Genomic DNA, 26,882 nt, shown 5'->3' on the forward strand with positions numbered 1-26,882 from the left:
CACTGCACTACGCAGACCTTCCGACTCGACTTTGCAGCTTGAGCTGTGTCCACACTGCAAAATGAGAGAACTTGGATCCGAGTCACAGCAGGACTCACTCGGGTTCTGACCGCCCCCCTTCTCCCAAGCTGGGTCCTGCATGCTGGCTGACCCTAGTCAGGCTGATGTGTGTGTGGACAGAAGGGGGCTTCGGTTCAAACCGGAGTCAGAGCTCAGGCTTAGTGTGCAGTGTAGACATACCCTCACTGACTTCAGTGAACTTTGGATCAGACTTTGGGAACAGAGTAGTTACGGCAACTGAAGATCCCTTGGCATAGTCACAGCACCACCCGCTGGTGAGGGGAGAGCACGCAGATGTTGGCTTTCTCCATGCCTGCCGCATTTCCACAGTGCCTGCAGGACTGAGCCAGAGATCCTTTCGGGATACAGCCCCAGGAGGCATGTGCCTGGCCTCCCACGATGTCAGCCGGCTGAACGGCCCAGCACGACACACGTGCAGCCAAAGAGAAATGAGCCCATTGATTTTTCCCTCTCAGGCACGCTTCCCCCCCGCACTTTCTTCCATCAAGCATCAAATATGCTTTCAGTGCAATAAGACGGCTGCTCAGTCTACGGAATAAATGCTTAGCACCAGCCATTGTCCGCTGAGGTGGGAAGGGGGCCCATGCCGATTTAATGATGGTGATTTAAGCAATTCTATCCATTTGTATGGTGCATTTACACTTAGGAAAAGAATCAGGAAGGAAAAGGAGGGGACCCACCGCGGAGCGCTTAAGAGAGGTTAGAGAAGCATCAGAGCTACCACAAGCTCCTTTGGTGCGCTGCCAACACAGGTCCGACTCCCACAGCCTCAGTCCCCTCAAGTAATCTCACCATTCAGCGTCTCGTCATCCACCTCTCCCCTCTTTACAGCTTCTCGGAGCTAGGCGACGGGTTTGGCTCTTTGCTCAGCTAGTTTAAATAGGCCCGGGAACACCTGCCCCGACTAGCTCCCTGGTGCAGCGGGAACATGGGGCTAAAGTAAGTTGTTGTCAAAGCGGGTCTAGGACCTGGAGAAGGCCCTGCACTGCAGTGATGCCTATTTTGCAGGGATGGTACCTTTTTTTCCAGGGGTAGAACGGGTAGAACAAAGGACATCAGTCAACGGTGGAGTAGGTCCTCATCTGATGGACAATGGCACAGCTCAGCGGGAGCTCCTGACTGCTCTGCACTTTGACACGACTGCTCACTTAGACACGACTACTCACTACTAAGACTACTCACTACTACGACTCCTCACTATGCATTTAGAGCCTGATGTGAGGCTCCCCTTGGAAAACGCTTGGCCCTTGTTGGTGCCATTGTGCCTGCAAAGCCAACAGTGACAGGTGCAAAAGCCCCACGGGCCCGGCTGCGTGCACAAATTAAGCAGGCAGCAGCGCCGGAGAAGCTGGCCATTCATTAGCGGCTGGGAGCAGCCAGTTAAGCAAAACTCTGGAGAAGGAGAGGTTTCCACCCCACTACACGGCTTCTCTGTGACCTGCCCACTTGCATGCATGCCTCTGTCACACACACACTCTGCACAGCTTTGACCTCGCTTCCCTGATCATGGGCATGCAACAAGGCCGTTAGTTAGGGCCCATAACAATTAGACTTTTACATCTGGCTTTACTCGTTACCAGCTGTACAGTTTGCAGAGAAGCAGGCTAGATGACGGCAATGCTGATTCAGTCTCTTATGCATTGCACCTTCCTCCCCGAGGGGATCTTTAGAAACCACGAGAGCTCTCTGATACAATACCGCATAGAACAGCAGCGCCTCCTTTTTCGCCGGAACACGACTGCTTGCTGATCTGAGCGTGTGTCTAATACAACTAGAATGAGAGGCTGTGGGGCCAGCCAAGTATCTGAATGGCTGGTTCATACCCTACAGATCTCTGCTTTCAGGGCTGCCCCTAGTCACGCCACGGCGCTTCATCTCATCCGTTCCTGACACTACGTGCTACCGCATTTGTACTCAGTGCTTGGGGGGGGGGGGGGGGCAAGCGCTCAAGCCCAAGGCTGAGGGATCGATGGGATATTGACACAATCATCATGCAGCATTTACCAACATCCCGTGCTCACATTTCAGGCATATTTAACTTACATTAGAGCAGAGGCCGTTCAATGTACCATCACGGCATCCGCAACACCTAACAAAGGGCTGCCTGGCAAAGATTTGTGACTGGCTGGGAGAGATGAAATCCAGGAGATCAGGACAGGACAGTCATTAGCAAGGTCTACCACATCGCTGGCGCTCCTGGTTCAGGACTAGGTAGGGCAGGCCTCGGCTGGATTTGTAACCAGCAAAGGAGACACGTGCTAGGCTCGGTCTATTCACCGAACACAGGTTCTCCGTGTCTCTGCCTCCTCTCCCTTTAAATGAGGGGGCCCTTCTCGCGCCCCCAGTACAGCCACATTCTGAAACTGCTGATCACGGGTGCAGCGGACAGCAAGTGCTCGTCTCTGGCAATAGGGTTCGTGCGAGCGTCACGTTCCTTACCTGCATCGCTGCCTGCCGGAGGGTCAAACGTCACTTCCGCTTCAGGAAAAACAGCAGCCGCACCGGGGGCCTCCATGTCCCGCCCCATGGAAAGGAGCTGCAGGCGCCGTCTCTGAGGAGATGAGGAAGAGTAAATGCCACATGAACACCCACGTCGAGAAGGGAAAAAAAGCCAAGTCACCCCTGAATGTCGTTCGGACGTGCGGACAACCCAACGGGGCAGTCGGTAGCTTCTGCTGCGCCCGTCCACACGTGACCACGGAACTCTTTGCTTCAGGGCTCTGGTTTCTCCCAAACGTAATTCATTTCATCTGCTCATTCAAAGCAGGGGGAGAGGACGAGGGGGCGGGGGGGGGAACACACACGACACTTGCAGCTTACAAGGAACATCCAGCACCTCTGCTGAGCCCCACTGAGCTGGGCCCATACACAGGGAGCATCCTGCACAACAAGGGCCTTAAACTGATATATAGATTATGCTTCGGAACCAGGATCTTCCCTCCAGGGAAGCAGTGCTGCCACTGGGCCAGCCGCCTCAGCGGTGCAGCAGCACACGGCAACGTTAGACTTCATGGCAGGAAGGAAAACGGACACTAGAGGAGAACAGGGGTCAGCAGAAAGTAGCTCCTCCGGCCCCAGGGCAGGGCCTTGCTTAACTTTCAGCACCTGCGTAATTCCCATAGAAGTCAATGAAAAGGGAGGGATTTAAGAACCGTGCATAAGTGCTTTCCAGAGTCAGGCGCTCCAATTGGAATTTACCAAATGCTCCTAATTTTCCAGAGTACAAGGGGGAATTTCAGCCCACCAAATACTGTCAGCCCAATCAGTTTTTCACCTCTTCTGGCAGTGCGGGGTACACGGTAGCTAAACTGAACACGATGCGTGTGTGGAACGACGATCCCCATCTCTCTGAATCACCCCTTTCCCAGGACTAGCTTGAAACATGCTACAAGGTGCTAAGGAGTCACAGCACTTAAAGCAGACTCAGCCCTGTACGCTTCTGCTACAACATTTTTGACACAGGGTGGAAGGGAGTTTCCATTAAGTGCTCAGGAATTCTGCTGCCCTGTGAACAGCTCTTCCATGTGCAGAGCACCTGACCCTTTGCCTTTGGTTGTTCTTCAGCTGGTTTTGGAAGGTCAGGTTTTAAATTCCTTTCCCACAGAGCCCAGCTGGCTGCACAGCCCAGAAGGGTCCTGCACCAGCAACAGTCACACGGCGAATCTGTACACTGCAATTAAACTGGCCATTCATTTTTGCAGGCTTCTTCGGTCAACAATTTTATAGTACAGTGATTGCAAACTAACTCGGAGAACAGAGGAGATTAATCCCAATTTTACCTGTGCCACTGTCAGAAAATTCTGTGTTGTGTATGTTTAGGTATCGGTTTGTACAAGATTAGCACAGTCCTGGTTATTATTTACCATCTATATTACAGTACCACCTGGGGGGCCCCCCAATCAGGCTCTTGGTCTGTTGTGCTAGATGCTGTACATACACATAAGAAGCAAATGCCTGCCCCAAGGAGGTTAAATCTAAGTAGGTAAGACAGAGTGGGTGGGGAACGGAGGCACAGACAGAGGATGTGTTTTGTCCAAGGTCACCTAGCAACTCAGCAGCAGAGCTGGGCCTAGGAGCCCGGTCTCCTGGTTCCCAGTCCAGTGCCCTACCCAGTAGGCCACACAGCCTCCATCTGGGATCTTTGGGCAGACGAACCAATATTGAAGCAACACACTGAAGAAAAGAAAAAAAAGCAGAAGAGGACCGGCCTGGCCTACACTCTCCAATGACACGTGACTAACTTACATCCTGAAGCAGCTTAAATATCTCATAGCTAGGCCTGGCTCAAGCGAGCAGAACACAGGATTGGAAGCCAGGGACAATAGTGGTGCCTGTGGCCTCAGCCAGGTCACTCAGGCTCTGAGAGTCGATAGCCTCCTGTGCCGGGGGGGGGGGGGGGGGGGGGGGGTGTGTGTGTGTGTGAAATCCAGGCCCCACTGACATCAGTAGGAGTTTTGATCGAGCTAAAGTGCCACCCGCTCAGCTCCCATAGCGAGGGGGACAATAATCAAAGACATGGACACTAACTAGTCAGCCTTTTGCTACAGGGCTAATGCCAGCTGCCTCCCAGAGGGGTTGGGACGGGCAGTTAGTGAGTGTTCACAGAGCAAAAGCGCTAGATAAGCAATTGCATTATTACCTCACCAGGCAACAGGCCCCCTCCTATGGTTTTCTCGGTCCAATAACTGCACTAGGTGCTTGCCTACATAAAAACCTCTCCCATGAGCCCCCCCCAGCAGTAAAGCTACACCAGGGCAGCTGACCCGGCCCTCCTCAGCACACGACTGGGCTGGGCTCCAACGCTGGGCCCCGTTCAGGTTCGTTGGACTCCTGCCCTACGAGGCAGAGCTTTAGAGCTCTCATACCACGCCGTTTTCCTGCCTGGGACAGCACTGCCCGCACAGCACCTGGGGGAGCCCTGAGCTGCAGAGTCATTCGGTATGAAGTAAAACACAGCTAGCCCGGGAACTCCAGACGTGGGGAGAGCTGCTGACACAGGACAGCTGGAACCCATTAACATACACACACACAAGACTTCACTAGGATAGAAGGAAAGCAGATTATCGGTTCAAATTACCTCAGCTTGTGAGAGTAGCACTACATCCCCCTCCCCAGTACAAGAGAGGCAGGGAAAGGGCCCTGCTTTATGTAGGGTCTTGGACCAGGCCCCCTGCCCAATTAGCTTGGGCCCCGCCCAGAGAAAAGTGGAGTCACCTGTGCTCTGCTTGGCAAATACAATCCCCAGCATGGATGGACTACAACTCCCAGCATCCCTTGGGAGTGAACTAGAGTGCAGGCCTGCCCAGGGTCCCCACATGGGGGGGGGAGGGTACACTTTACCAGAGGCCCGGCCCAGGCTGCAACCCCCATTACCATGAGAAGAAAATTTGTCATGGCTCATGAGATTGTAGGTATGGGATGAGGGATGCGTATGTGTGTGGGTGGGGCCATGTTACAAGGTTGCACTGGGCCCGAAAAAATTATGTGTGGGACCCGTGCTTGTCCCTCTGTTACGGTGGCGGTAAGCAGCATTGAGGGATGCAACTCGGCCATCCTCAGCTGTGCCGCTGACCTGTTTTGTCTAGTCCTGCCAGAGGCGGCAGGGTTGGGGGGTACCGAGCGTCTGCATGCAGCTGGCTGTGTTTCTGCACCGGGGGGGGGGGGGGGGGGGGGGGGGGGGGCATTTCACGGCTGTTGTCGTGCTGAAGTTGAGTTCTAATTGTCCTCTTTTACTACGTCCTCCCTGGCTAAACGTTCCCGCCGTCATGCACTAAGCACCGCCACCCACGCTGAGCCTTGTGCGAGGCACCGTTCACTACCCCGCCATAACATTCATGCTGTTCCGCTCGGCGCCCCCACCCCGCAGTTTTGCCTGCCGCAGCTCTGATTGGCTGCTCAGCCTCAGGAGGCAGGCAGCTGGGGCAGACGACCAATCAGAGGGCTTGAGGTGCCTTAGGAGCACCTTAAATACCCAGAGTTCCCCTGAGCATTGGCAGCATTGTGGTCAAGGCGCCACTATGGCCGAGTGGCTGGAGCACCGGACTAGGACTCAGACCTGGCTTCGCTATTCCTGGCTCTGCCACTGCTTTCCTGGGTGACCTTGGGTAAGTCACGGCCCTGCTCCGTGCCTCAGTTTCTCCATCTGTAAAACAGAGATAATGCTTTCCTCGGTAAAGCCCTTTGAGAGCTGTGGCTGTAAAGCAGCATGGGCTGTGCCCATCACTGTGGTCTCTGAGCCCCCTCCAGAGATGTGTTAAGTGCTGTGATGATCCCCTGCCATTCACTGCATTAGCCTGCTGTGCTGGGTTCTTTGTGTGTCCCTGTCTGTCTGTCTGTCTACAATGGGGAATCCCCTTTTTCCAGGTGCAAGTTAGAGCTGTGGCTCCAGTCTCTCAGTGAGTGGGTGCTTTCGCCTGCTTTGTTTGTTGTGGCCAAATAGCCATTTGAACAAGTGGGAACCAGACTCAGCCAGCTGAGGGGTTTGTGCATGGTATGAAACCTGGTACACAGGTCTGGGCAGTGCAACAGCCTTCCTGAGTGGTTGGAAGCAGGAATTCTGATTGGGATGCCGCTCCGCTTTATGCAATACATCAGCATGGCCACACGGGGTCAGACCAATGGTCCACCTGTCTTGTGACAGTGACCAGTGTTTCAGAGGGAACAGGATAATTATCGAGTGAGCCATCCCAGGGGTCCAGTCCCAGCTTCTGGCAGTTGGAGGTTTAGGGACACCCGGATCATGGGGTTGTGCTCTGATGATCTTGGCTAACAGCCATCGATGGACTTATCCTCCATCAACTTAACTAGTTTGTGTTTTTTAAATCCAGTTATATGTCTGGCCTTTACAACATCCCATGGCAAGGAGTTCCACAGGTTGACTGTGCATTGGGTGGAGAGGCACTTCCTTACGTTTGTTTTAAACCAGCTTTGTTTTAAAATGTTGCCAACATGGGTGGCAGGTATAAGAGACTTGGGGAGGCCAAGCCTCCCCCAACAGCTGCCGCTGGAAGCTCCCGCTCGTCCTCTGCCACTGTGGCGTCACCTGCGCTGCTCTCTTCCCATCCCCTCTCTGCCCATGCCTCTTGGCCATCTCCACCCAACACTGCTGTGCGTGCTGCTGTTGCTGGAGCAACTCAGCTACAGCCAGCGACGGAGGAGGTAGGGGGTGGAAAGGCATGAGGCGAGTGTGGGTAGGCCTGAGGTGATGCAGGGAATGGAGTGTAGGCACGGGCCTGGGGGGAAAAGAGGCTAAGCAGGGGTGGGGCCTCAGGGTGGAGCCAGCCGCCCCAAATGCAAAAGATGTGCTGGCTATGGTTGCCAATCTCCCTAAAAGTGGACAGGGAGCTACACACCACTCCATTTATTTACTGGAGTGTTATTTGTTTGTTTAGACTGCATTAGCAATAGAAAGCACCAGACTGGGAGTGAGGGGACCTGGGCTCGATCCCTGGCTATGCAACTGATTCACTGTATGGCCTTGAGCAGATCCTCTCCTAGCTGTCTCCATTTCCCTATGTGTAAAATGGAAGGCACCTAGGCTCCCCTATGCACTGCATGGAGAGAGAGGCGTGCTTAAGAACTGGATCCACCACATTTACATCTCAGGGGAGTTTCTGAAGGGCTTTATCAGGCTTGGCTGGAAGGTGACAGACGTGCACAGCCCCGTAGCATCGTTCTGTAATTAATGGGTTATCCCTAGAATGACGGTTGGAAGGAATAACCACCTTGAGAGGAAAACATTGGGGACCTATTATGAAATCAAGTGAGTTGAAGTAGGGGAGCAGAATGGGGGCAGTTTACTCCCAGAGGACCTTAGAGTTGTCTACACAGGCCCATCCAGGAAAGTTAAGCTAAATTAACTGAAGAAGTGTATTTGAAGTGAATTAGTTACACCACACTAAACCCCTGTGTGAACACCCTCATTTAGAATTAGCGAGGCCTTAAAGCGGATTAACTGAAGTCACTGCCAAAGTGAATTCACTCAAACCGCATTAAAGCCACTTTAATTCTGAACAAAATCCACACAGGGATTTGATGGAGTTTAACTAATTCACATCTTTAGTTAATCTGGATTAATTTAGCTGGATGGCCCTGTGTAGACAAGCTCTTGGTAAGGACTCTGGAGTGGAGACCTTCTGAGCTTTTATTCTGTTGATGAGACCGTCACAAATTGGGGACTGTCATTTTGTACCCAGGAAATGTGTTGTTTGGAGAACAGCATGAAGGGTGTTGGGTTTTTGTATTTTTTATTAAATGCAGTCACTGAGTCAGAGAAATTTACAAGAGGCTTAACCCACAAAGTGTGGGGTTTTTTTTCCAAAAGAAAACAAAACGTTCCAAACAGCAAATAAAATAAGTCTTCACATTCAAACCAAAACAGAGTGAAAATAGCAGGGGTGCTTTGCAGGAGGCTGTTGGTTAGAGCTGTGGGAGGCATAGCCAATGTCAGCAGTTGGTCACTCTTCCAGTTCTCTTTGTCCTATAACCAGACAACTCTTGCATCACAGCCCAAGTTGCTCTGGGCTGGGCTGTTTCCTCCAGAAGTTTGGCTGGCATGTAGGAAAACGTCCCTATTCAGGAAAACACCTAAACCTCCACTTAAGTGTGCGCGTAAACACCCCTGCAGTCAGCGCCACTAACTCCTCTGACGTCAGTGTCACCATTCTTTATTGCTGATGTACTTATATTTTGATCAGTAAAAGAGAGGGAATGCCAAATTTGTGTAGACCGCAGGTACCTCTAGGCTAGGACTAAAATGAGCCATCTTTGGGAGTGCTAGACACACACCCCCTGTGTTTTGTTACAACTTGAACCAAGACTGTGTCCCTCCAAACTGGGGCCTGTTGACGGGCTGGCACGGGGAACCACACACTCAGGGCAAAACCAGCTGGAACACCTGCCTTTTGGCTGGGAAGCCCAAGGCTGGGTCAAACCCTGGAATCAGAGCAAGCCCTCCAGGTGGATCCTGAAGACAATGGTTGCCCTGGTGGAATACAACCTGTGTAAGATAGCTGCTCTGTGTAACGCAGCTGTCCCTTTGTTTAAAGAAGCAGAGCAATGTAGAATACAAATGAAAGGAGCAGAAAAGCCCACGATGATGCTGGACACACACCTACCTGATTTACCTCCACTGGAGGTCAATAAACCATAGTCTTCCTAAGCCTAAGCTTAGTGAAGGAAAGGACCGAGCTCATGTTTGAATTAGGAGGGAGACAGCACGTGTGAGGTAGTCTGTCCTGGGGCATAAGAGACCCCACCGACCCCTGCTTGTAAATTACATTGGTGTTACCCTGCAGCTTCCATCCATTGCCTGAGCTCAGAACCCACCGGAGAGTGGTGCAGCTTGGATACACTGAGGAGTCAAGCACATGGGACTGCCATTCCCCTGCTCATTTCAGATGTTTTCTGCTTCCCATTAAAAAACAAACAAAGCTGCTCCATATAAACAGGGTCATCGTCAGAGGGTGGCCTTTCGTCTTCCAATTAAAAAATATACAAGCACCAAGAAATCCCGTGGGTGTGGGTGTCTTATTCTGATGGCTAAATAATAGAACAGGGTTTGTTCAGCAGAAAGGAATCCTTCGGCTGTGAAATCAAAATATGGCTGGGAAATAACTTAAAGTGAGAAATAATAACTGGACTGCTGCATGGTTCCTGGGCTGGTAGGAAGCACAGAGCTTTGCCCATAGTAACTAGAGAGGAAAATCGCAGTGAGCCCTCCATTCTCCCCTCACCGGCTGAGGGCTGAGAAGGATCAAGGCTGCAAACTCATCTCTTCTTAAATTAGCAGTAGGGTCACGGCCTTTGTGCTTTGATGGCGGGAGAAGTGGGGTAAGCGGCCCCTGCTTCCTGTTCACGTCTAGATCAGAAACTGCTTCTCCACCAACGTTTTTGCCGCCAGGTTTCTCTTCCCAAGTGCCTGCCGCAGCTTCTCCACCACCTGAAAGCAGAACGGAGCATGTGGAGAGCGGCAGTCCAGGGCTAAGCCAGAACCCACCCAAGAAGCACCATAAAAAGCCCGCCGGCAGACCAAACCCTTTGAAGAATGCGCCCAAACTGTTAGACAGCAGCCCTCACTGAACTGAGCTCTCTGATTGGAAGCTGCAGTTGGCTGTTGATTCCCAGTGTGAAGCGATTCTGACCGTTCACGTCGCTGGACTCAGCCGCGCAGGGGAGATGCACCAAGAGTGGAGGGGGGGCTTCATTCAATTGGGAGGGGGTTTCCAAGCCAATTGTAGAGACAAGTCAAAAAATGGAGGTGCAAAAGAGCACATGATGCAATTACCCTGCTGCCGGCACTGACTGGGTAACCGTGCAGGCAAATCATTAGCAGCACTAGGGCATGTGATTAGCCTGTTTGCAAGAGGGGGCAGCATTCGGGCACCCATTTGTTGTAGAAAACCTAGCGCTTGCCGTGAGCGCCTGCCCCAGGCTTTACCTTCTGCACAGCGAAGGTGAGGATCGCTGCCAGCACGAAGTCCTGTGTTCCCAGGTCGACGACCGAGAAGAGCAGGGTGTCGAAGAGGAGCAGGGTCAGCTCGTTGTTGTAGAAGAGGGTCCTGCTGAACAAGGCGCGGTCATCTGGGGGCAGGAAGAAGCCGCTTAGAGCCCTATTTTAGGACTGCATCATGCCCACAAGCGGGGGCACAAGAGACCACAGTACAGCCATTAAACTCTGCCGAAGACACTTGCTGTTGCTCAACTTCAGTGGATGTCGCGATAGAGGTGCACGGCCCTATGCATGGAGACCGAAGGCATGATCCCAGCCCTAGCAACAGCGCAGGGCTGAATCTGAATCCTGCCGAGAGAGTCAAGCTCCTCTGTCAGCGGCAGGGTTGAAGGTACCCTGGCAGGGCTCAAACCCCACCTCTCAAAGACACCGAGCAGAGGAGAGGACGCAGTCCAGTACAAGGAGACGGGCTGGCCTCTGGCAGCTGCAGGAGGAAAGGGGAGCTGAGCCACACTGGGGAGTGAGGCCTTGGAGATCTTAGGTGCTGGTATCGTCCCTCCACGTGAGGACGGACGTTTGAAGTCTCCCGTGGGGCCAGCTCTGCCCACCCCTTCCCAACAAGTGGAGATCCGGCACCCCGTCTCCACTCAGGGCCAGCTCGACCTGCATCAGAACAGGAGCAGCCAAAAGCGCAGTGACTGCACAGCGAAAGGAGGACATTTCCAGTTTGCACACAGCCGCTAATGCCCTGGCGTCCCCGCCCACAGTCCCATCTTGCTGACGGCCGCCCGCACGTAGAGGACAAGCAGGGTTCACATCTGAATAAAGAAGCACCCCAGGAGAGAGCGGTGAGTTACCCGTGTACAGAACGGACGTGTCTACTGGCTCCTGGAACTCCATGTCCATGATGTGCTCCAGGAAGAACTTGTCCTTCACGATGAAGTCCATATCTCTGTATGCCTGTAGGTGGGGTTAGGAGAAGCAGTGATGGACATTGGAGCCTCACCGTGGTGGCCAGAGAGAAAGGCTCATGATCTTCTCTGTGGCAGCGCATAGAGACCCCAGAGAGCAGGGGTCCATGATGCTAGATGCTGCACATACAGACACACAGCAAGAGAGACAGTCCTGGCCCCCAGAGAAGTTACAGTCTCCCTAGACAGGACAAAGGATGCATTCACCCTATTTTACAGGTGGGCAACTGGAATCACAGATTAAGGCCCAGGTCTTTCAAGGTATTTAGGCTCCTAACTTCTTTTGAAACCCAGGGGATTTAGGAACATAAGGGACTTGGCCAAGGTCACCCAGGGAGTCTGTGACAAAGCTGGGAACTGAACCCAGAGTTCCTGCTCAATGCCAACTCCCTGAGAGCATCCTCCTTCCCCCGCTCAGGAAGCAGCAGTTCAGGGTAGCTCTTGGGAGGGGATCTTTTTCATTTCAAGGGTGACCGGGATTAGGAACCATCTGTAGGGAAGTCAGCAAATGGGCACTTCCCACGTGTTTGGAGTTACTGTGCACAAAGAACACTGGGGCGAACCCTGCTGTCAGGTCCTGGCATGCAACTCCTGCAGGCTGCAGCGGGAGGCGTAGCTGAGGGTGGGGTTTGGCCCCTAAACTGCAAATTTGATCGGACATCACCTACAAATCCCGCCGCACCCCCTGATCTGCTGCATGTGACTTTCTTCACAGCCTGCCGGGGGGTGGGGGGCAGCGGTCAGCCCGAGGGACCAGCACAGAGCGGAGCAAGCCCAGCCCAGAGCCCTTGAACCGAACCCCACCCCAACTCTTCAGGCACTGGGACCTGAATCAGAACCGCCATCTCTGGTTCCACCCTCATCAGGGGTTGAACAACCCGCTGGCCTCAGCATTAGATGCCAGACCTGAACACAATCCTGGGGTCACCCACGGGGCTGTCCACCGCACCCGCTTTCGCTCTCCTAAAGCGCTGTTCACTGGATAATGTCAAAGCCCTTCATGAACATCCATTAATTAATCCTCAGCCTCCTATGAGAAAGGGATGATCATCCTCATTTTACAGCTGGGGAAACTGAGGCACAGAGCAGGGCAGCGACTTGCCTAAGGTCACACAGCGAGTCAGTGGCAGAGACAGGGAATGAACCCAGGGGCCCTGGTTCCCAGGCTCTTGCTCCAAGTGCTAGTCCCCATTAAAACCTTAGTGTGGACAAGCCCAACCTTTGGAAAAGGCAAAGAACGGACTCACGTGTTCAAGAAACGAGCTAAGAAACCGGTTCAAGGTGTAATAGCTCCTTAGTCTTTGCTCATGTAGGTCGACCCTGACTCTCTCTCCTCTTGGGCCCTGCAAAGAGAGTTCCCAGAAGCACTTTCAGCTCACGGCTGGAGCCCAGGGAGCCCAGCTCTCTGCTTCTCAAGAAAAAATAATTTGTTTGCATTCAAATTTTCACTTTGGCGACAGGGATGTTGGTTCAATTTTCACCTGCTGCTTCGGAGCCTTTGCTTTGCATGCCAGGAACACACAACTGGGGAGCTTTCAATTATGAACCACATATGCTGAGATGTAGTTACAAACAGCTGGGAGGCCTTTAGTCCTTAAAGAAATTAAATCCAAGAGACTTGCAGGCATTCACTTCAATTCAGGAGAGACCGAGCAATGCTGGTGACAGGGTGGAGCTGTGCAAAACTCTTCGAATGGGGATCACAGAAATCCGGGAAATAGTATTTACTCATTTGACTTGAATTCAAATTCACACAAACCTCAGCTCAGCTGGCCAAGTTTTAGTGGTTTGGAGCCTCAGAACCTGACTTGGGCAAGAACTTCTCTGTCCCAAAGACTCCGGCTCCTGCATCTGTCCAGACTTTCTAGTGTATAACACCGTGACACCGGCTGTCATGAACTGTGGACGAATCCAGGACCTCCAGCACCAAAACCACAAGGCCCTACGCTATTTGGATTAAAGGAGTAAGGCTCAGCTCCTCAAAGGTATTTAGGCTCCTAACTTAATTGATTTCAATTGAAGTTAGGAGCCTAAATATCTGTGCGGATTTGGGCCGAATTAAATAACTGTGAAGAATGTACCAGCCATAAGGAAGACCTGACCAATCATCAGCGTAGTGGCTAGTTATCAGAGTGTTACAAGGGGTTTAGGTTTAGACCATCTCTAGTTTTGCCTTGAAAGTTGTGCACTTTTAGGATGACTCCTAGAGCAGGGCTCCATCATCTTTCTTTTGGGGTGATTATAATCGGAAAGGGTTCCGATTTTTTCCCAACACCAGCCTGCGCAATCACTCTGGAGAGAACAATCACGGAACTCAGCATCACCGCGGGTTTCTTCTGCTCTTGTCGGAGAAACCTTGAGAGCGGAGGATTTAAAACCAACCCTTGTAAAGAATGGCATGAAAAAGCCCACAGTAAGGCGTCGATGTAGTCCTGCAAAGGGGAAAATACCTCCGTCAAGAGCTGCGTGATCTTGTCGTACAGCTGTCTGACTCTGTCCGTGAGAAACACCTCGAAGGTCTGAATGTCAGAGTTGGCCTCCAGGCCTCTTAGAGGGCATAGGTTCTCCTGCCAAGGGAGACAAGTGACGTGTAAGCAGGGAAAGGCAGTGAAACTGACTGACATCTCAATAGGGCCGCACGTCCCAAAACGTTCTCTACAGAATGATTCCACATTAGGTACACAAGGATCACGTTGCTCACCACTAAAGGCAAAGATGAAGGCCTGCGCACTAAAGGAAAGATAAATGAGGCAAGTACTGCCAGCCGTGTTAAGGACTGTTCCATAGGGTACAGTCTGTGAGGGCGCCTGGGAGGATGGTATCCATCCAGACGCAGAGACAAGGCGGCTTGAGAAGGGGTGGCTAGAACAGAACAAGGAGGCTGGATTACCTCTTCCTTCCTGAGGCAGGCATGCATGGCATCCATGCCCACATCAGCATGGCCGTGCACGCTCCGCCCGTGGATATAGAAGCCGTAGCATCCGTGTGTCAGGATGAAGACAGACACCTGCGGGGAGAGAGAGTAGGAGCCGGACGAGGAGATCAGGTGCCTTGCTCGTTACATTCCTGGGGGGCAAGCCCAGGAACCTGCAGCGTGGGGCAGACTCCTACGCTTCACGATGCCATGCCCCCCTCCTCCAAACACCCATCGTCTGTGACGGACCCACTGGGAATATACAGAGCAGACTGGGGCATCATTTGTGGTTACATCGAACACTTACATGCTCAGAGCAGCCACCAGTCAACCCAGAGCAAGGGGAGTTATGGCAGCAGGGAAGGAGCGAGAGTTACTCATGCGTTTCCTTGAGCTCAGCCCTGTTTTCACGGGCCAATAGCATAAAGAAACCAAAAAGGTTTTCTGGACACATGGTAAATCCAGGAGTGAACGAAGGTACAGAGTGGATGCGAAGCCACGCCAGCAGAGCAGGCATGAAGCACAGTGACGGGGCAGAAGAAGAAAGCGGGTACATTATGTTAAGTACCCGGTGGCTGGGAGTTCTTCACGCTCCACTACCCCCAGTTCTTTAGGGCCAGGCTGTCAGCTGGCCTCTGCTTTGTGCCAGCGTGAAATTCACCTGCATCAACCTGCCTCACTGCCCAATGTGTATGCACAGGGTGTGTTGCAAGGTGTGCAAATGTAAGGTGTGTGTGCACAAAGGGGGTGCATGCCCAGATTTTGTGCACACACCTAAGGGGAGCCTGGCTGGAAACCAAGCCCTTTCCTAGTCAGGTGGCAAGGAAATTAGAATCTGAGAGTTTAGTTAATGAGGGTGTTGTTAGGGAGACAAAGAAACGACATCGTTTTACAATACAATTTTCATCGTAACAGTGCCCCTTTAAAGGTTCAGTTGGTGTAAATTGGTGCAGCTCCATTGACTTTAATGCAGGGGCTGGCTCAGTGCATGTGATCTGACACTAACACAGGGCAAGACTCACGTTGCTCACGGAGCAGAGATCTACGAACTGATGAATCTTGTCCTCCACAAACCGCTCATAGATGCCTATGAAAAATATGATCTGCAGAAACAGCAGCATGCAGCTGCGTCATCATTACTTAGCAGACGTTCTACATAACACATCCTGGGAAGCAAGACAATACAAAGTTTCCTTTCCTCCCTTCCTCCCACCTTTTCAGGAGCATCCGTTTTTGTCCTTCACTGTGTCTCTCAGGGAAACACGTTTGCCTCCAAGCCGACAGGCACAAGTTTGAGTCCCACTTAAATTCATAGGCTCGAAGCCAGCGCTGACGGACGTTCCAGCATTTCAGACATTAACGCTAGACTGGATGATGACCCAATAGGTCTTTTCCTTCTCCAACCTCCATCATTCTTTGACAGTGCAGTAGTGGAAGAGTGAAAGGAGCCTCGTTAAAGGTGCCATCCTTCAGACGAGAGGCTAACCCAGTGGTTCCCAACCTTTCTGGCTCAAAGGCCACAGATATCATTTTTACAACCCTGAAGGGCCACCAGTCTCTGTCACACCCTTAGGAGAACTTTGATATCTGGTTGAGCCTCCCTTCTCTCAAAAAGGGCCTGATCCCGAGTGCTCTAGGCTCCTTTCACACCCTAAGTATCCCCACGACAGGCAGAGAGTAACCTGCACAATTGCCAGTGCCAGCCAGAGAGATGCAGCAATCCCAAAGCGAAGGATTGGGCTCCAGGCAGCTCGGTAGGCATCAGCGCCGGGGTGCAGATCCAGGTTCAGGTCTCGCGATGCGATATTCTTCAAGCCCACAACCTGGAATATCAGGTGAACTAAATCAGAACCCCTACATGAGAGGAGTTCTCTAGGGGCAGTGAGGCACCTGAGCGCATTGCAGGCATGAATAAATAATAACTGATCAAGGCAAATCCTGGAAGGTTACAGTAAACCTGGATCATTCCCTGAATTCCTAACCCTTCTGCAAGAGTCTCCAGCACATATGGCATTCAAATCCCAGGATGATGGGCAGGGCACAGACAGGTCCCTGCTTTCTAAGCTCTTAGGAACAGATTTTCAAACAGCTTTTAAATCACCACCCAGAATTTTGTATGCACCATTTTTTTTCACATGCAAAAACTGCCACATTTGCCCAGGCAAACTGTGTGCTTAATTAATTGCCTAATTTGCAAGTGCAAATGCTGCTTGGGTGCACAAATACGAGTCATTGCAAAGGCAACAAACTGGAGGTGCAAAGGCAGAGCTGCTTCTGGAAAGGAATTAACCAAGAAACAGGATTCTTCTCTCACTTCCCAATTTTTGCCAGGCTCTGACCAGTCTGTACTCAGAGGACCATGCTATGTAGAATCACGAAATCACAGTCCTTAAATAGGAGGCATTTAATAAATGATTCTACACAACAGACACAACTAACCAGGCCTCCACACATCTGGCTTTGTCCCCTCTTTGTACCAGAGACCATAACCTGGCTGAATCTCTCTCTCTTTCCACAGCACACAAAGACATCTGGTCGCTGAACAATATAACTACAAGTCATCTCATTCCAGTCGCCGAGATGCTGTGTGGAAACCTTTCCGCGTCGTTACAGACGGTCAGACGGGTCGGGATTAAAATATGAAACACATCTCCTCCGCCTTGAGCCCTGAGCTCAGTTGTAATCCCAAACAAGCCCCCATTTCTCCTCTGTCCCCTCTGCGCTCAGAGCTACAGAGGGGTGGCAGCGCTTTTCCACGGTGTCAAATCCAGAGTGAGGTCCCGGGAGAGCACTGGGGCGATGGGTGGGCCGCTGCCAGATCCCTGAGCTTACTCACTTCCTCCAGGTGTCCCGCTCCCCGCCTACCTCCAGGAGCAGTAACACTGCGAACAGCTGAAGCGACGGATTCAATTTCCTATGAGTCTGGATTTCGTTCCACTCATTGGCGATCAAGAAAGTTCTCCAAATACTCACAGAGGAAGTGGCCCTCTGCCCTCCTGAGGGGAAAACACCACATTGATTTCCATGGGCTTTATGTTGAAAGCCGGCACTGAGGCCCTAGGACACAAAGCCCCGCACAGTTGGGTTTCCCTGAGCTTCACTTCCATTAATTTACCACCCTCCGTATGAAATGGTGACAAGCAGAGGTGAGCCGGCTCCCAAGATAGCCGCCTGCCGAGCAGCCACTGATTTCCCAGAAGTGCGGAGGATCTGGAAGGGCTTTATAAACACGCATTAGCTAAATCCGTAGCACAGGGATTATCACCCCCATTTACCAAGGAGGGAAGGTTCATGCTTTCCCCCAAAGGGTCTCTCTGGGTGTTTGACTTTCGACACCCTGGGCAGGATTTTTCAGAGGCCCCCAACAGGGCTGGATGAAGTCTCCTGTGGGCCCGGGGCAATTCGATTGTGGAGGGGTCCCTGTATACAAGTCTTTTCTCTCCTCCTCGCCCCCTCCCTTTATGTGTGTCTGCCCCCTGCCAGGGCTGAACCGGAGCTTTCCCAGGGCTGTGCCCACGCGAGGGATTAGCCCCGCTCTCCCAGGACTTTACTGCGCAGCCCCCACAGGGGGTTTCTCCCGCAGCCCCTGCCCGGGGCCCTTCGCTCCTTCCTCCAGAGCAGAGCCACACGGCCCGACTCTCCGCTCTTGCTTTTTGGACCTTTGGCGAGGCTCGCTCCTTTTCAGCTGGCCGGGCAGGCAAGAGGCCCGCCGAGCGCTGCAGCAACCCCGGGGATCCTGAGTGGCTCAGCCAGGGAGGAGGGTGCGGAGGAGACAGGCCCTGGGGGTGGCTCCAATTGCAGCATGCACATCCCTCCCCTCTCCCCCCCAGCCTCTTGTGACTCCCCAGGTTCGCCATCCCCACACGGGGCATCCCCCAGATCCCCTGCCCAGCTAATTATGGGTTTATTTTTGCGGGGGTCCCCCCTTAGCCCAAGGGTCTGGGCTGCAGCCCCTAAAGCCCCAGCTGCCTGGCGTTAATCCAGCCCTGCCCCCAAACCACTTAGGCACAAATCAATGGGATTATGTTTCTCACTCACGTCGGCCCGGCTTTTAAAAGGGATTTTAGTCGCTGCTGCAGTTTCAGGGCTGCACCACCCCGCTAAGAGCCAGGCTCCTAAATCTCTTTTGAAAACGAGACGTAGACGTTGCAACGCTGATTGCGCAGCCTCGCTGAAAACAAAGCGGCCGGGGGGGGGAATGAAATCCTGGCTGTCGAAGTCAAGGGCAAAATTCCCATTGGCGCGCCCTAAATCGAAGTGAACTCGGGTACGTCCACACACGTGCTGCAGCCGTACCTCTGACTGCAGGTAGACACACCCTGACTTCACTGAGGTTGCGCAGTGAATCCCTCGCCCTTGTCAGGACCAAAACCAAGAGTTCAGAGTCCCCCGAGTCTCACTAGACCATGTCGCCATCCCCTGCTGGTTAAAGAGGGACCAAAGGACATCCCGTTTATATTGCTGCAAACGTTGGTGTTTTATAAAATCCTTAAGCTGGGCCCTGTGCATGAAGTAGGTCCAGAGCCCCTGTGCCAGAAGAGATGCTCCCAACTGGGTGAGTTCAGAAGGCAGGACAGCACCTGGGGGGCGATGGGCACCAGGGCGGTGCCGGAGAGCTGGGGACCGTATTGGTGTTTTGCCTGGTTTATGGTGCTGGGACTTGTTACGTGCACAGGGATTTCTTCTGTCAGAAATTAACCCCACAAGGGCCATTCGCACAAAGAAAGACCTTTGGGGCTATTTTTGGGGACTCAGTAGGAGGGAAACCGAGGCAGATGCGTCTGTCGTGCTGTGGCCTGCTGCAGGAGGCCAATCAGGGCGGCTCTGCAACAGGGTGGTTTACAAACACAGAGGGCACGGAGCGGGAAAGGGTTAACTGACCTGTGGGTGCTTTAAATGCTGGCGTCTCTTTTGGCTTTTCCCAGTCTATCAGGAAGATGGAGATGGAGAGCTGGGTGATCAGGAGATGAAGCAGATCCAGGGCCTGAAATAAGAGCAGCCAGAAAGGTTTAGCTCATTACCACGCAGCCAGTCGGCGTTGCAGTCTCACGCCACAGGGCCAGCTCAACCAAACCTGGGGACCCTCTGTGGAGCCATGTCTCTGGTGGGGCGGAGGGCAGTGTGGCAAAAGCTAAGCCTTCTCCCAGCTGCTCAGGAAGGAGAGGCAGTCCCTGGGGCAGAGGAGAGGTGCAGGCAGCCTGGATTCCACTGCAGTGCTGCAGGAGGGCGTCTGGCGACGGAGCTCAGCACACAGCGACCCCACGCACAGGCCACTGGAGAGCTAACTACAACCAGCTGCCAAGTTTCCTGGCTGCAGGGCGCACAGCCTCTCTGAGCCGGGCCTGGCGTTAGCAAAGGGAGCCGCAGGCAAAAGTAACACCTCATTTGCAGGGAAGCAATGAGAACTTGCCAGATCTCAGGAGAAGAGGCTTTTTCCAGCCGTCAGCCAGGCCAGAACCGCAAAGAAAAGAGCATTGCCCCAGTATTTTGGCCTCTAACCTACTCTTAGGTGGGTTTTGAAGCTCTTTTGGGACACGCTCTCCCACACTCCCGGGCAGACTGCCCCACAACAGCCAGTTCTGCCCCCCACGCCCTCCTCCTTACCTTTAACACAAAAGCACAGGACAAGTAGATAATAAAGTTGGTTTCTATTTGACTGCCCGCAGGGGGCACTGTGACTTCAACCGCTGAAGACTGTTGACCCTGGGGGATGGATTAAATGAATTTAGAGAAGAGGAGGGGAGAAAAAAATCATGTCATTTCAGATCAAGGTGACAAAATCCGGGGTCATATCCTCAACCACCGGTAGAGGACTGCTGCTCTAGCTGACATGGTAGATTCCCCAGAGCTTTGTCTGTCAGGTTTTAAATATCCCAAGCAACTGGGTTTCCATCCCTTGCCACCGGGAACCTGGAGGAAAGAGACACCTCTATTCTGAGCCTGCTTCAACCCTCAGCCATCTGGCTGAGCTTGATCCTGTGTCTGGCTTGCCACCGACTTTCCCCGTCCCCAGAGGCAGGGGTATAAAGAAAATGCAGAACCTGGAGATTTCAAGTGTAACTTGATACCAGATCTATAAAGCACCAAACCAGCCAGATCTCAGGGAGCTACAGAAGTAAGCGAAGAAGCCTCGTAGCTGGGGCCTTAGCAGCTCAGACCCGCTCAGGAAAGAACCAGGCAGAATGCAGAAAGAAACACAAGGACTCACCTTGAAAACAATGAGCCAATAAATCCCAGTTCCCAGGGAGACCATGAAGAAGACGTTAGCCAGAGCCCCAGCAAAGAAGGCAAAGAACTTGACTAAAATCTGTGGAAGGAAAAAGGAAATGGACAAATATTGGGAGGAGGAAAACCTTTGCTAGGTGTGTTGGCTCGACCCTTGACCTTTCCCCTGGGGTCAACTGCAAGAACTTTGAATCCTTTTTACATCCAGAAGGAGCCCAAAGAGCTTTATAGATCTTGGGCCAATTCCAGCACGGACGTTAAGGAGCCCAGCACCCACTGACTCCAGCGGGAGCTGTGCCTGCTTTCGCTAGGGGTGAATGTGGTCCTAAACATGGCAATCATGCCCTCCAGCAGGGAAACCTGTCTTAGATCAAGCCGTTCCCCCCCTCCCACGTAGCTGAAACACCCGGTCCAGCGCAGAGCAGCTTTCGGACGGCTTCATGACGTCATCTCAAAAGCCGCTGGATCGGCAACTCTAGCTGTATGATGGCCATGCGGAGAGTCAACCTGGGTGCCTCTGTGCCAAAATGATACGGAGGAATTTCCTCTCTTTCTAGTGCTTTCCATCCTAGGACCTCAGACACTTTAGAGATACCAATGAATGAAACCTCTGCCTCCCTGTGGGGTGGGCGTTATTATTCCCACGTTACACCCAGTATTCGAATTCCCAGGTTTCTGTTGTACCCACAACTTTGTGTACGGAGCTCTTAGCCCTGCCTTTGTGTTCATACACATTGCGCTTTAATCCCGAACCAGAGAGCGGCGCTAGGGGAGCTTTAAAGAGATTCCATGATTCAGAGGAGAGGGGGAATGCACATAGCATTTTAACCTCTTAAAATCTAGCAAGTAGGGACCGAGGAAGACCATGAGACAGGGAATTTGTAACAGACCAGTTGGGAACCAGACAGCCTCAGTGTTGGGGTATCAGCACATTCTTGCGACGTTCCGAAGGCAGCAATCTGCCATATATAGGTACATATCCAACATTTACGGCCTCTTCCTTACTCTCAAGCCTATGTTCTGAAGTCTAGACCGCCGCACCCAACTGCTGGTCTTCAGCAAGGCATACAAGGCTGCCAGGGAGCCCAGGCTGGCAAGTGCTATCTGTCAGAGAAAGCAGCGGTCATTTTTTCCAGAACTCAGAAGAGAAGGCAAGCAGCAGGAGGGACAGAAAGCACATCTCCACCTGCCCATCCCAACATCCCAGGCTGGACACCCACGCTTCAGGCTAGATGGTCATAATGGTCCCTTCAGGCCTTAAAAGCCGTGAATAGGGTCAATAGTTGGCTTCAAATCCAACTTGCGCTGATTCATTAGCATCTATGAGTCCTGTGCACACACAAGGCAGTGTGGCATCTGATGTTCGGGATGCGAAAGGCCATTCTTATACAGAAACTCCTGCATTTGCAGGTCCCTGGTCCCAGGTTTCCCTTCATTGCTTATCATGAAGGGAATCCATCCCTGGAGGACCTCGTTTGGTGTCCTAACTGGGGGTCATTTATTTCTTTAAGGCTGAACAGGTGCAGTGCCCCAAGTCTCCATCATTCCCTCCATGCCCCACAACTGCCTCGCCATCTCCTCCAGGCACTTCCCCAACATCTGGATGGGCCGGTGCAAGCCCAGTGCCCCGGGGTGCAGCCGGTGCGAATGATTACTGCTCACATCTGTGTCTCGCTGAGATGTTCCAGGACTCCAGGTGTATGACACTGCGAACGATACCTGCAAGGGAAAGAAAGAAACAAGTGAGCAAGGGAGGCAGCCGCGAGGCAGGCTTGGATAAGAGCTTTGAATTGACAATACTGGCCGGGATTTTCAAGCGACTTGTGATTTTGGGGGGCCTCAACGGTGCGATTTTCGCAGAGTGCTGAGCTCCTGTCCCCTGAAAACCAGCTTTGTTTTGTTCTGCACCCCAGAAATCACCAGTCGCTTTGGGAAATCTCGGCCTGTTGGTGCTTTAACAACAAGGGTGAGCACCATTGATGTTCGGCTTAGTTATTCCAGACCCAGCAATCTCAATACATTCGTCTAACCTGACAATGATGTTGCCTGGCAAAAGCTGCGAGATGCTCACAAAGACCTTGTCTACAGTGGCAAAAACATGACCCATAATTCGCCCTGGTGGTCGTGGTGGCAGAAGCTGTGGTGCAGCCAGGACACAGGGGCTTTTACCACCACGTCGTCAATACCTGCTCAGAACAAGGTTAGACATCACCGAGGTAAACACTCCAGAGTCCACCTCTGCCCTGCCCACAATATAGCTACCACCTGGAGAGCTGCCCCCCGGGGAATTATTTTATTGTAGTGTGTTATAGTAGTGCCTAGGGCCTCCAACAAAGATCAGCACACCAGGCACTGTACAACCCCCTAGGAAAGACAGTCCCTGCCCCCAGGAGCTTACAGTGTAACTGGACAAGACAGACCAAAGGCTGGAAGGGGAAGAGAGGTACAGAGAGGAGCAGTGAGTCGTCCAAGATCACTAGTAGAACCAGAAATAGAAGGCAAGTCTCCTGACTCCCAGTCCAGTGGTCTACCCACTAGACCATGGTGCTGTTAGTTACAGGTCTTACTTTTGCCAGCATAGGGGCAGACTTTGAGAAAGCTGATGGGCACAGTGAAATGTGCATGTCCCAGAAGATGGCATCAGTTGGCTGGCTTTCAGGCTTTTGTTCCTCCAGCAGAGTTAGACATATGTGCCCCCTTTTTCCCCCCAGGCTGGTTCCAGACCCACTAATGTTCCCAGCTGATGATCAGATGCCCTGGTGACAGGTGCCCCGTGGGCAGGTTTGTCACGCAGCACTGGCAGTAGCGTACAGCACGTGATAATAGCTAAACAGTCCCATGAATGAGGTACCTGGATGTCCGAGTGACCTAAACTGCACTGCTAATGAGCGTGGGCACAACGACAGAGGCCCCATTAAGGCAGGGCTGAGAACTTGGCCCTAAAGGGGCAGCTGATCTCACAGGGAAGGCGTCTTCCTCTGGCTAAAAGAAATGAGTAACCTCTTCCGAAAAGGATGCTGCCAGAGACTGGCACGTGGGAAGCCCATAAGCAGCCAGCGATCCATTCACGCCCTGCGCCCAACCTGTCCTACCAGGTCCAGGTGCATCGTCTCTGCATCACGCTGGAGATCCCCCAGTCTGCACAGTTTCAGCTCAGCTCAGGTCTCCCGTGCCTGGCCCCGAGCCACCATCAGGCTTGGCCTCTTAATGCACGACCGCATACACCCCCATCCACCAGCCTCCCGCACAGAGGGCGAGTTCATTACATTTCCTACCTGGCTGGCAAAGTGCGGGCTCAGGGAGAGGAAGAACAATTGAACTCAGCCTCAACCCTGACAACATCCAGGCTCATTCCCGGTTCTAATTATCACCTGCTGAAGCAACAGCTGCCAAGCGCTGGGGAACTCAAAGGAAAGTCAGCGCGGCCTTGTTGTTTCAGCTGCTTCATTTCACATTATTTCTCCCCCTCCGCAGCTCCTGCCAAGTGGATCCTGCGGTGCCACAAACTTGCCTGCGTTATTGCAGCGCTGTTTTGCTTTGCATACTTCACTGTCAACAGGAAAGTAGGCTGGTCTCCTGGGCTACTGGTTGGCAAGTCAACACTGCGTGAGCCAGCGTAGGAGGGAAAAAACAGAGAGGGGTTATCCGGGGGACAGAGCAAATAGCTGGAGAGGCGAACAATGAATTTTAATGAAACCTCTGTGGGAAACGAGTGGAGTTAACCGTGCAGAGCGGGATGGGGAGATTAAAATGTTCTTTTTGCACAGAAGATGGCGAGTCGCAGCACGAGGGAGACGCGTGGAACGTGATCTCCTTGGGGAGAGGGTGATAAAGGAGGTGCTAGCTTTCAGCTGGGGAGGAATACGTTAGAGAGTGGCTGGCTGGTTATAAACACCATCTCCTCTGGGCAAGCCAGGCGGCCTGGGAACCCAGGCTTTGGTCTTGCTAACAGGAGGGTTGGCGTTAGCAATTACACATACACAGAGCTCAGCGGCGTCCTGCCGACACCTCTGGGCATTGCATTCACGCCACGGGAGCTAGCCCTGGGTTGGGTCAAAATGCAGATAGCTGGTCGGGCGGCTTGTGGGCACCCGGCACGGGGCTGTGCAAAATCCCCAGGTGAGGCAGAGTGCCCCGAGACTGCCACTGAGCATGCTGGGACTGTGTCCTGGGAACCTAGCGGCAGACGGATCTCACTCAGTACTTAGATGGGGGCACTAATCCAGTGCCTGGGACCAGATACCAAGGCCTAGACAAAGGTGCCTTTATTGGTTATTACCTCCTAAGTGGGTCATAGGTGGCACGGCTGGTGTTCACCCCTTCCAATGGGGCTCGCCAGCCCCACTGTCTCTCTCTCTCCGCCCCCTAGCTGTGAACTCCTCCTCCTAGGGGTGGAGCTACAAGTCCCGGCCTTTCAATTAAAGGGCCAGTCCTTATATCTTAACCCCGGGAATCCTGACACACTGCCGGGTTCAATCTCTTCCTGATGCTAGAGAGGAAAGGTCATAGCACCACCAACCCCCATCAGACTGAATTCTTTGGGCTCCAGGGCTTGCTCTCCTACAGATCCAGCCACGCTGCACTTCATTCTCCTGGAGAAACGCCGGTAACATCCCTTCTGTGAGACAAACATGGAGGAACAAAAATGGATGGCAGCCATGGAGGCCGTCCCAGTAGCCTGCCCATGCCCGTTACCTTAAGAGCAGCCCGGCTGCCAACGTGACAGATGTGGGTTGATTGGACAGGTTCCCGCTCCTGCCCGAGAGCCCATCCACTAGAAAGAATCTCCTTAGTGCCTGAGACCTCAGGGAGGCTGAAAGAAACATGCAGAGAGGAGGGTTAGCTGCATAGATACACCCAGCATTTCTGGTACTCAGGGCAGTCAGTCAAGATGTAATCCTCCGAGAAGGGCTGCAGATATGCTGAGCCTGGAGCTACCTATTTACAAAGACACCGCAAATGCCAACTAACCACACACCCCACATACGAAGAACCAGGGATGAGAACGCACACAGCCCTCTGCTCCAAGACACACCCTCATAACCAGCCCTATCATATTGCACCCGTTCACTGCTAAGAGTTAGGTGGTAGTAGTATTCTTATCTCCGGCTTTTCATCAGTAGATCTCAAAGCACTTTACAAAAGAGGTCAGTATCATTATCCCCATTTTACAGGTGGGGAAACTGAGGCACAGAGAGGTGGAGAGACTTCCCCAAGGTCACGCAGGAGGCTAGCACCAGAGCCAGGAATAGAAGCCAGGTATCCCATGTCTCACTAGTAGTGGAATTCCAGGATAGCCCTCAGGCTGAAATGAGAATGGCACAACGTGTTGCTTTTTGATAGCAATAAACCATTTCTCCCTCCTGCATGGATTTAGGTTGCCTCATCTGTGGCTTTCAGGCCAATTCTTCAGGCACTTTACATGACTACATAGCCTTATTCCCTGGAGCAATCCTACAGGAGTCAATGTAGACGCGCCAGAGTAAAGTTCTAAACATGTTTAAGAGTTTGCAGGACTGGGTCCTGAATTTTCTTTGATTCTTTTTGCAGAACGCTCATAAGGACAAATCTAACCCAAAATAAATCTAGTGAGGACGCTGGAAACCGACCCGGATGTAAGAGGTGGACAATTTGTAACAAATGATTTTTTTTTTTTAAATGAAATGTGTCTGTTTTCAAATTCACAAACTTCAGCAAAAAAAGGTTACATCTGGTATGAGAATTTCTGCATTTGCAAAACCAAACCAACCCACAACACTGTGACACAGTGGAGCCCAAAACACATTGCGCTCCCTGGGGCAAAGGGCTACCTGACAGGGCCTAGGAGTGGAGATGGGATCCCTACCCTTTCCGCTAGTTGGTCTTAATGGTGCTTTGCACTTGCTTAGCCCCTTACAAATGTTGTTATAACCATGCCACATAGCCACACGGGGAGGCAGATAAATAAAGCATCATCCCCCATTCACAGGCAGGCAAGCGGAGCTTCAGAGATGTTACAGGGCAAGGGCTTCAGACTCCTCCAGGCACAAAAGCAGATACAAAAATGCACCCCCATTTGTGTGCCTGAATTGCATGAGCAAATATGCTAATTGTGCATGCAAGTGACTAGAAAGAGGCATGACGGATGATAAGTATGCCACCATTTTTGCACAAGGTTGGATCTGAAAAATCCAGACCCGAGAGACGTGCCCACATCCTCACAGCAAATCAGTGTCAGAACCAGGATTAGAATCCAGGTCTC

At 52.4% G+C, this 26,882-nt stretch overlaps 1 protein-coding gene and 1 long non-coding RNA gene across 2 annotated transcripts in view; both read right to left on the reverse strand.

Annotated features, from left to right (window-relative positions):
• LOC137147819 (uncharacterized) overlaps nt 1-5,193 on the reverse strand; it is a 79,485-nt gene extending 74,292 nt beyond the window's left edge. Inside the window, exons 1-2 of the long non-coding RNA XR_010918360.1 lie at nt 5,159-5,193; nt 2,521-2,632 (exon numbers count right to left, since the gene is read on the reverse strand). This is a non-coding gene — a long non-coding RNA (uncharacterized lncRNA). The remainder of the gene's footprint in view (nt 1-2,520; nt 2,633-5,158) is intronic.
• Nucleotides 5,194-8,310: 3,117 nt separating this feature from the next.
• Nucleotides 8,311-26,882, reverse strand: part of LOC137147666 (meckelin-like) — a 28,050-nt gene continuing 9,478 nt past the window's right edge. Inside the window, exons 9-24 of the mRNA XM_067539969.1 lie at nt 25,337-25,454; nt 24,153-24,243; nt 22,304-22,360; nt 21,647-21,745; nt 20,625-20,723; nt 20,021-20,119; nt 19,298-19,400; nt 17,282-17,412; nt 16,099-16,239; nt 15,439-15,519; nt 14,393-14,509; nt 13,953-14,069; nt 12,750-12,845; nt 11,389-11,491; nt 10,520-10,662; nt 8,311-10,021 (exon numbers count right to left, since the gene is read on the reverse strand). Coding sequence (XP_067396070.1) covers nt 9,941-10,021; nt 10,520-10,662; nt 11,389-11,491; nt 12,750-12,845; nt 13,953-14,069; nt 14,393-14,509; nt 15,439-15,519; nt 16,099-16,239; nt 17,282-17,412; nt 19,298-19,400; nt 20,021-20,119; nt 20,625-20,723; nt 21,647-21,745; nt 22,304-22,360; nt 24,153-24,243; nt 25,337-25,454 — 1,676 coding nt within the window. The 3' untranslated portion in view covers nt 8,311-9,940. The remainder of the gene's footprint in view (nt 10,022-10,519; nt 10,663-11,388; nt 11,492-12,749; nt 12,846-13,952; nt 14,070-14,392; nt 14,510-15,438; nt 15,520-16,098; nt 16,240-17,281; nt 17,413-19,297; nt 19,401-20,020; nt 20,120-20,624; nt 20,724-21,646; nt 21,746-22,303; nt 22,361-24,152; nt 24,244-25,336; nt 25,455-26,882) is intronic.

This window comes from Emydura macquarii, unplaced genomic scaffold (assembly GCF_026122565.2).
Source record: "Emydura macquarii macquarii isolate MOO-44397 ecotype Brisbane River unplaced genomic scaffold, CSIRO-AGI_Emac_v2 contig_561, whole genome shotgun sequence".
Classification (NCBI taxonomy): domain Eukaryota; kingdom Metazoa; phylum Chordata; order Testudines; family Chelidae; genus Emydura; species Emydura macquarii.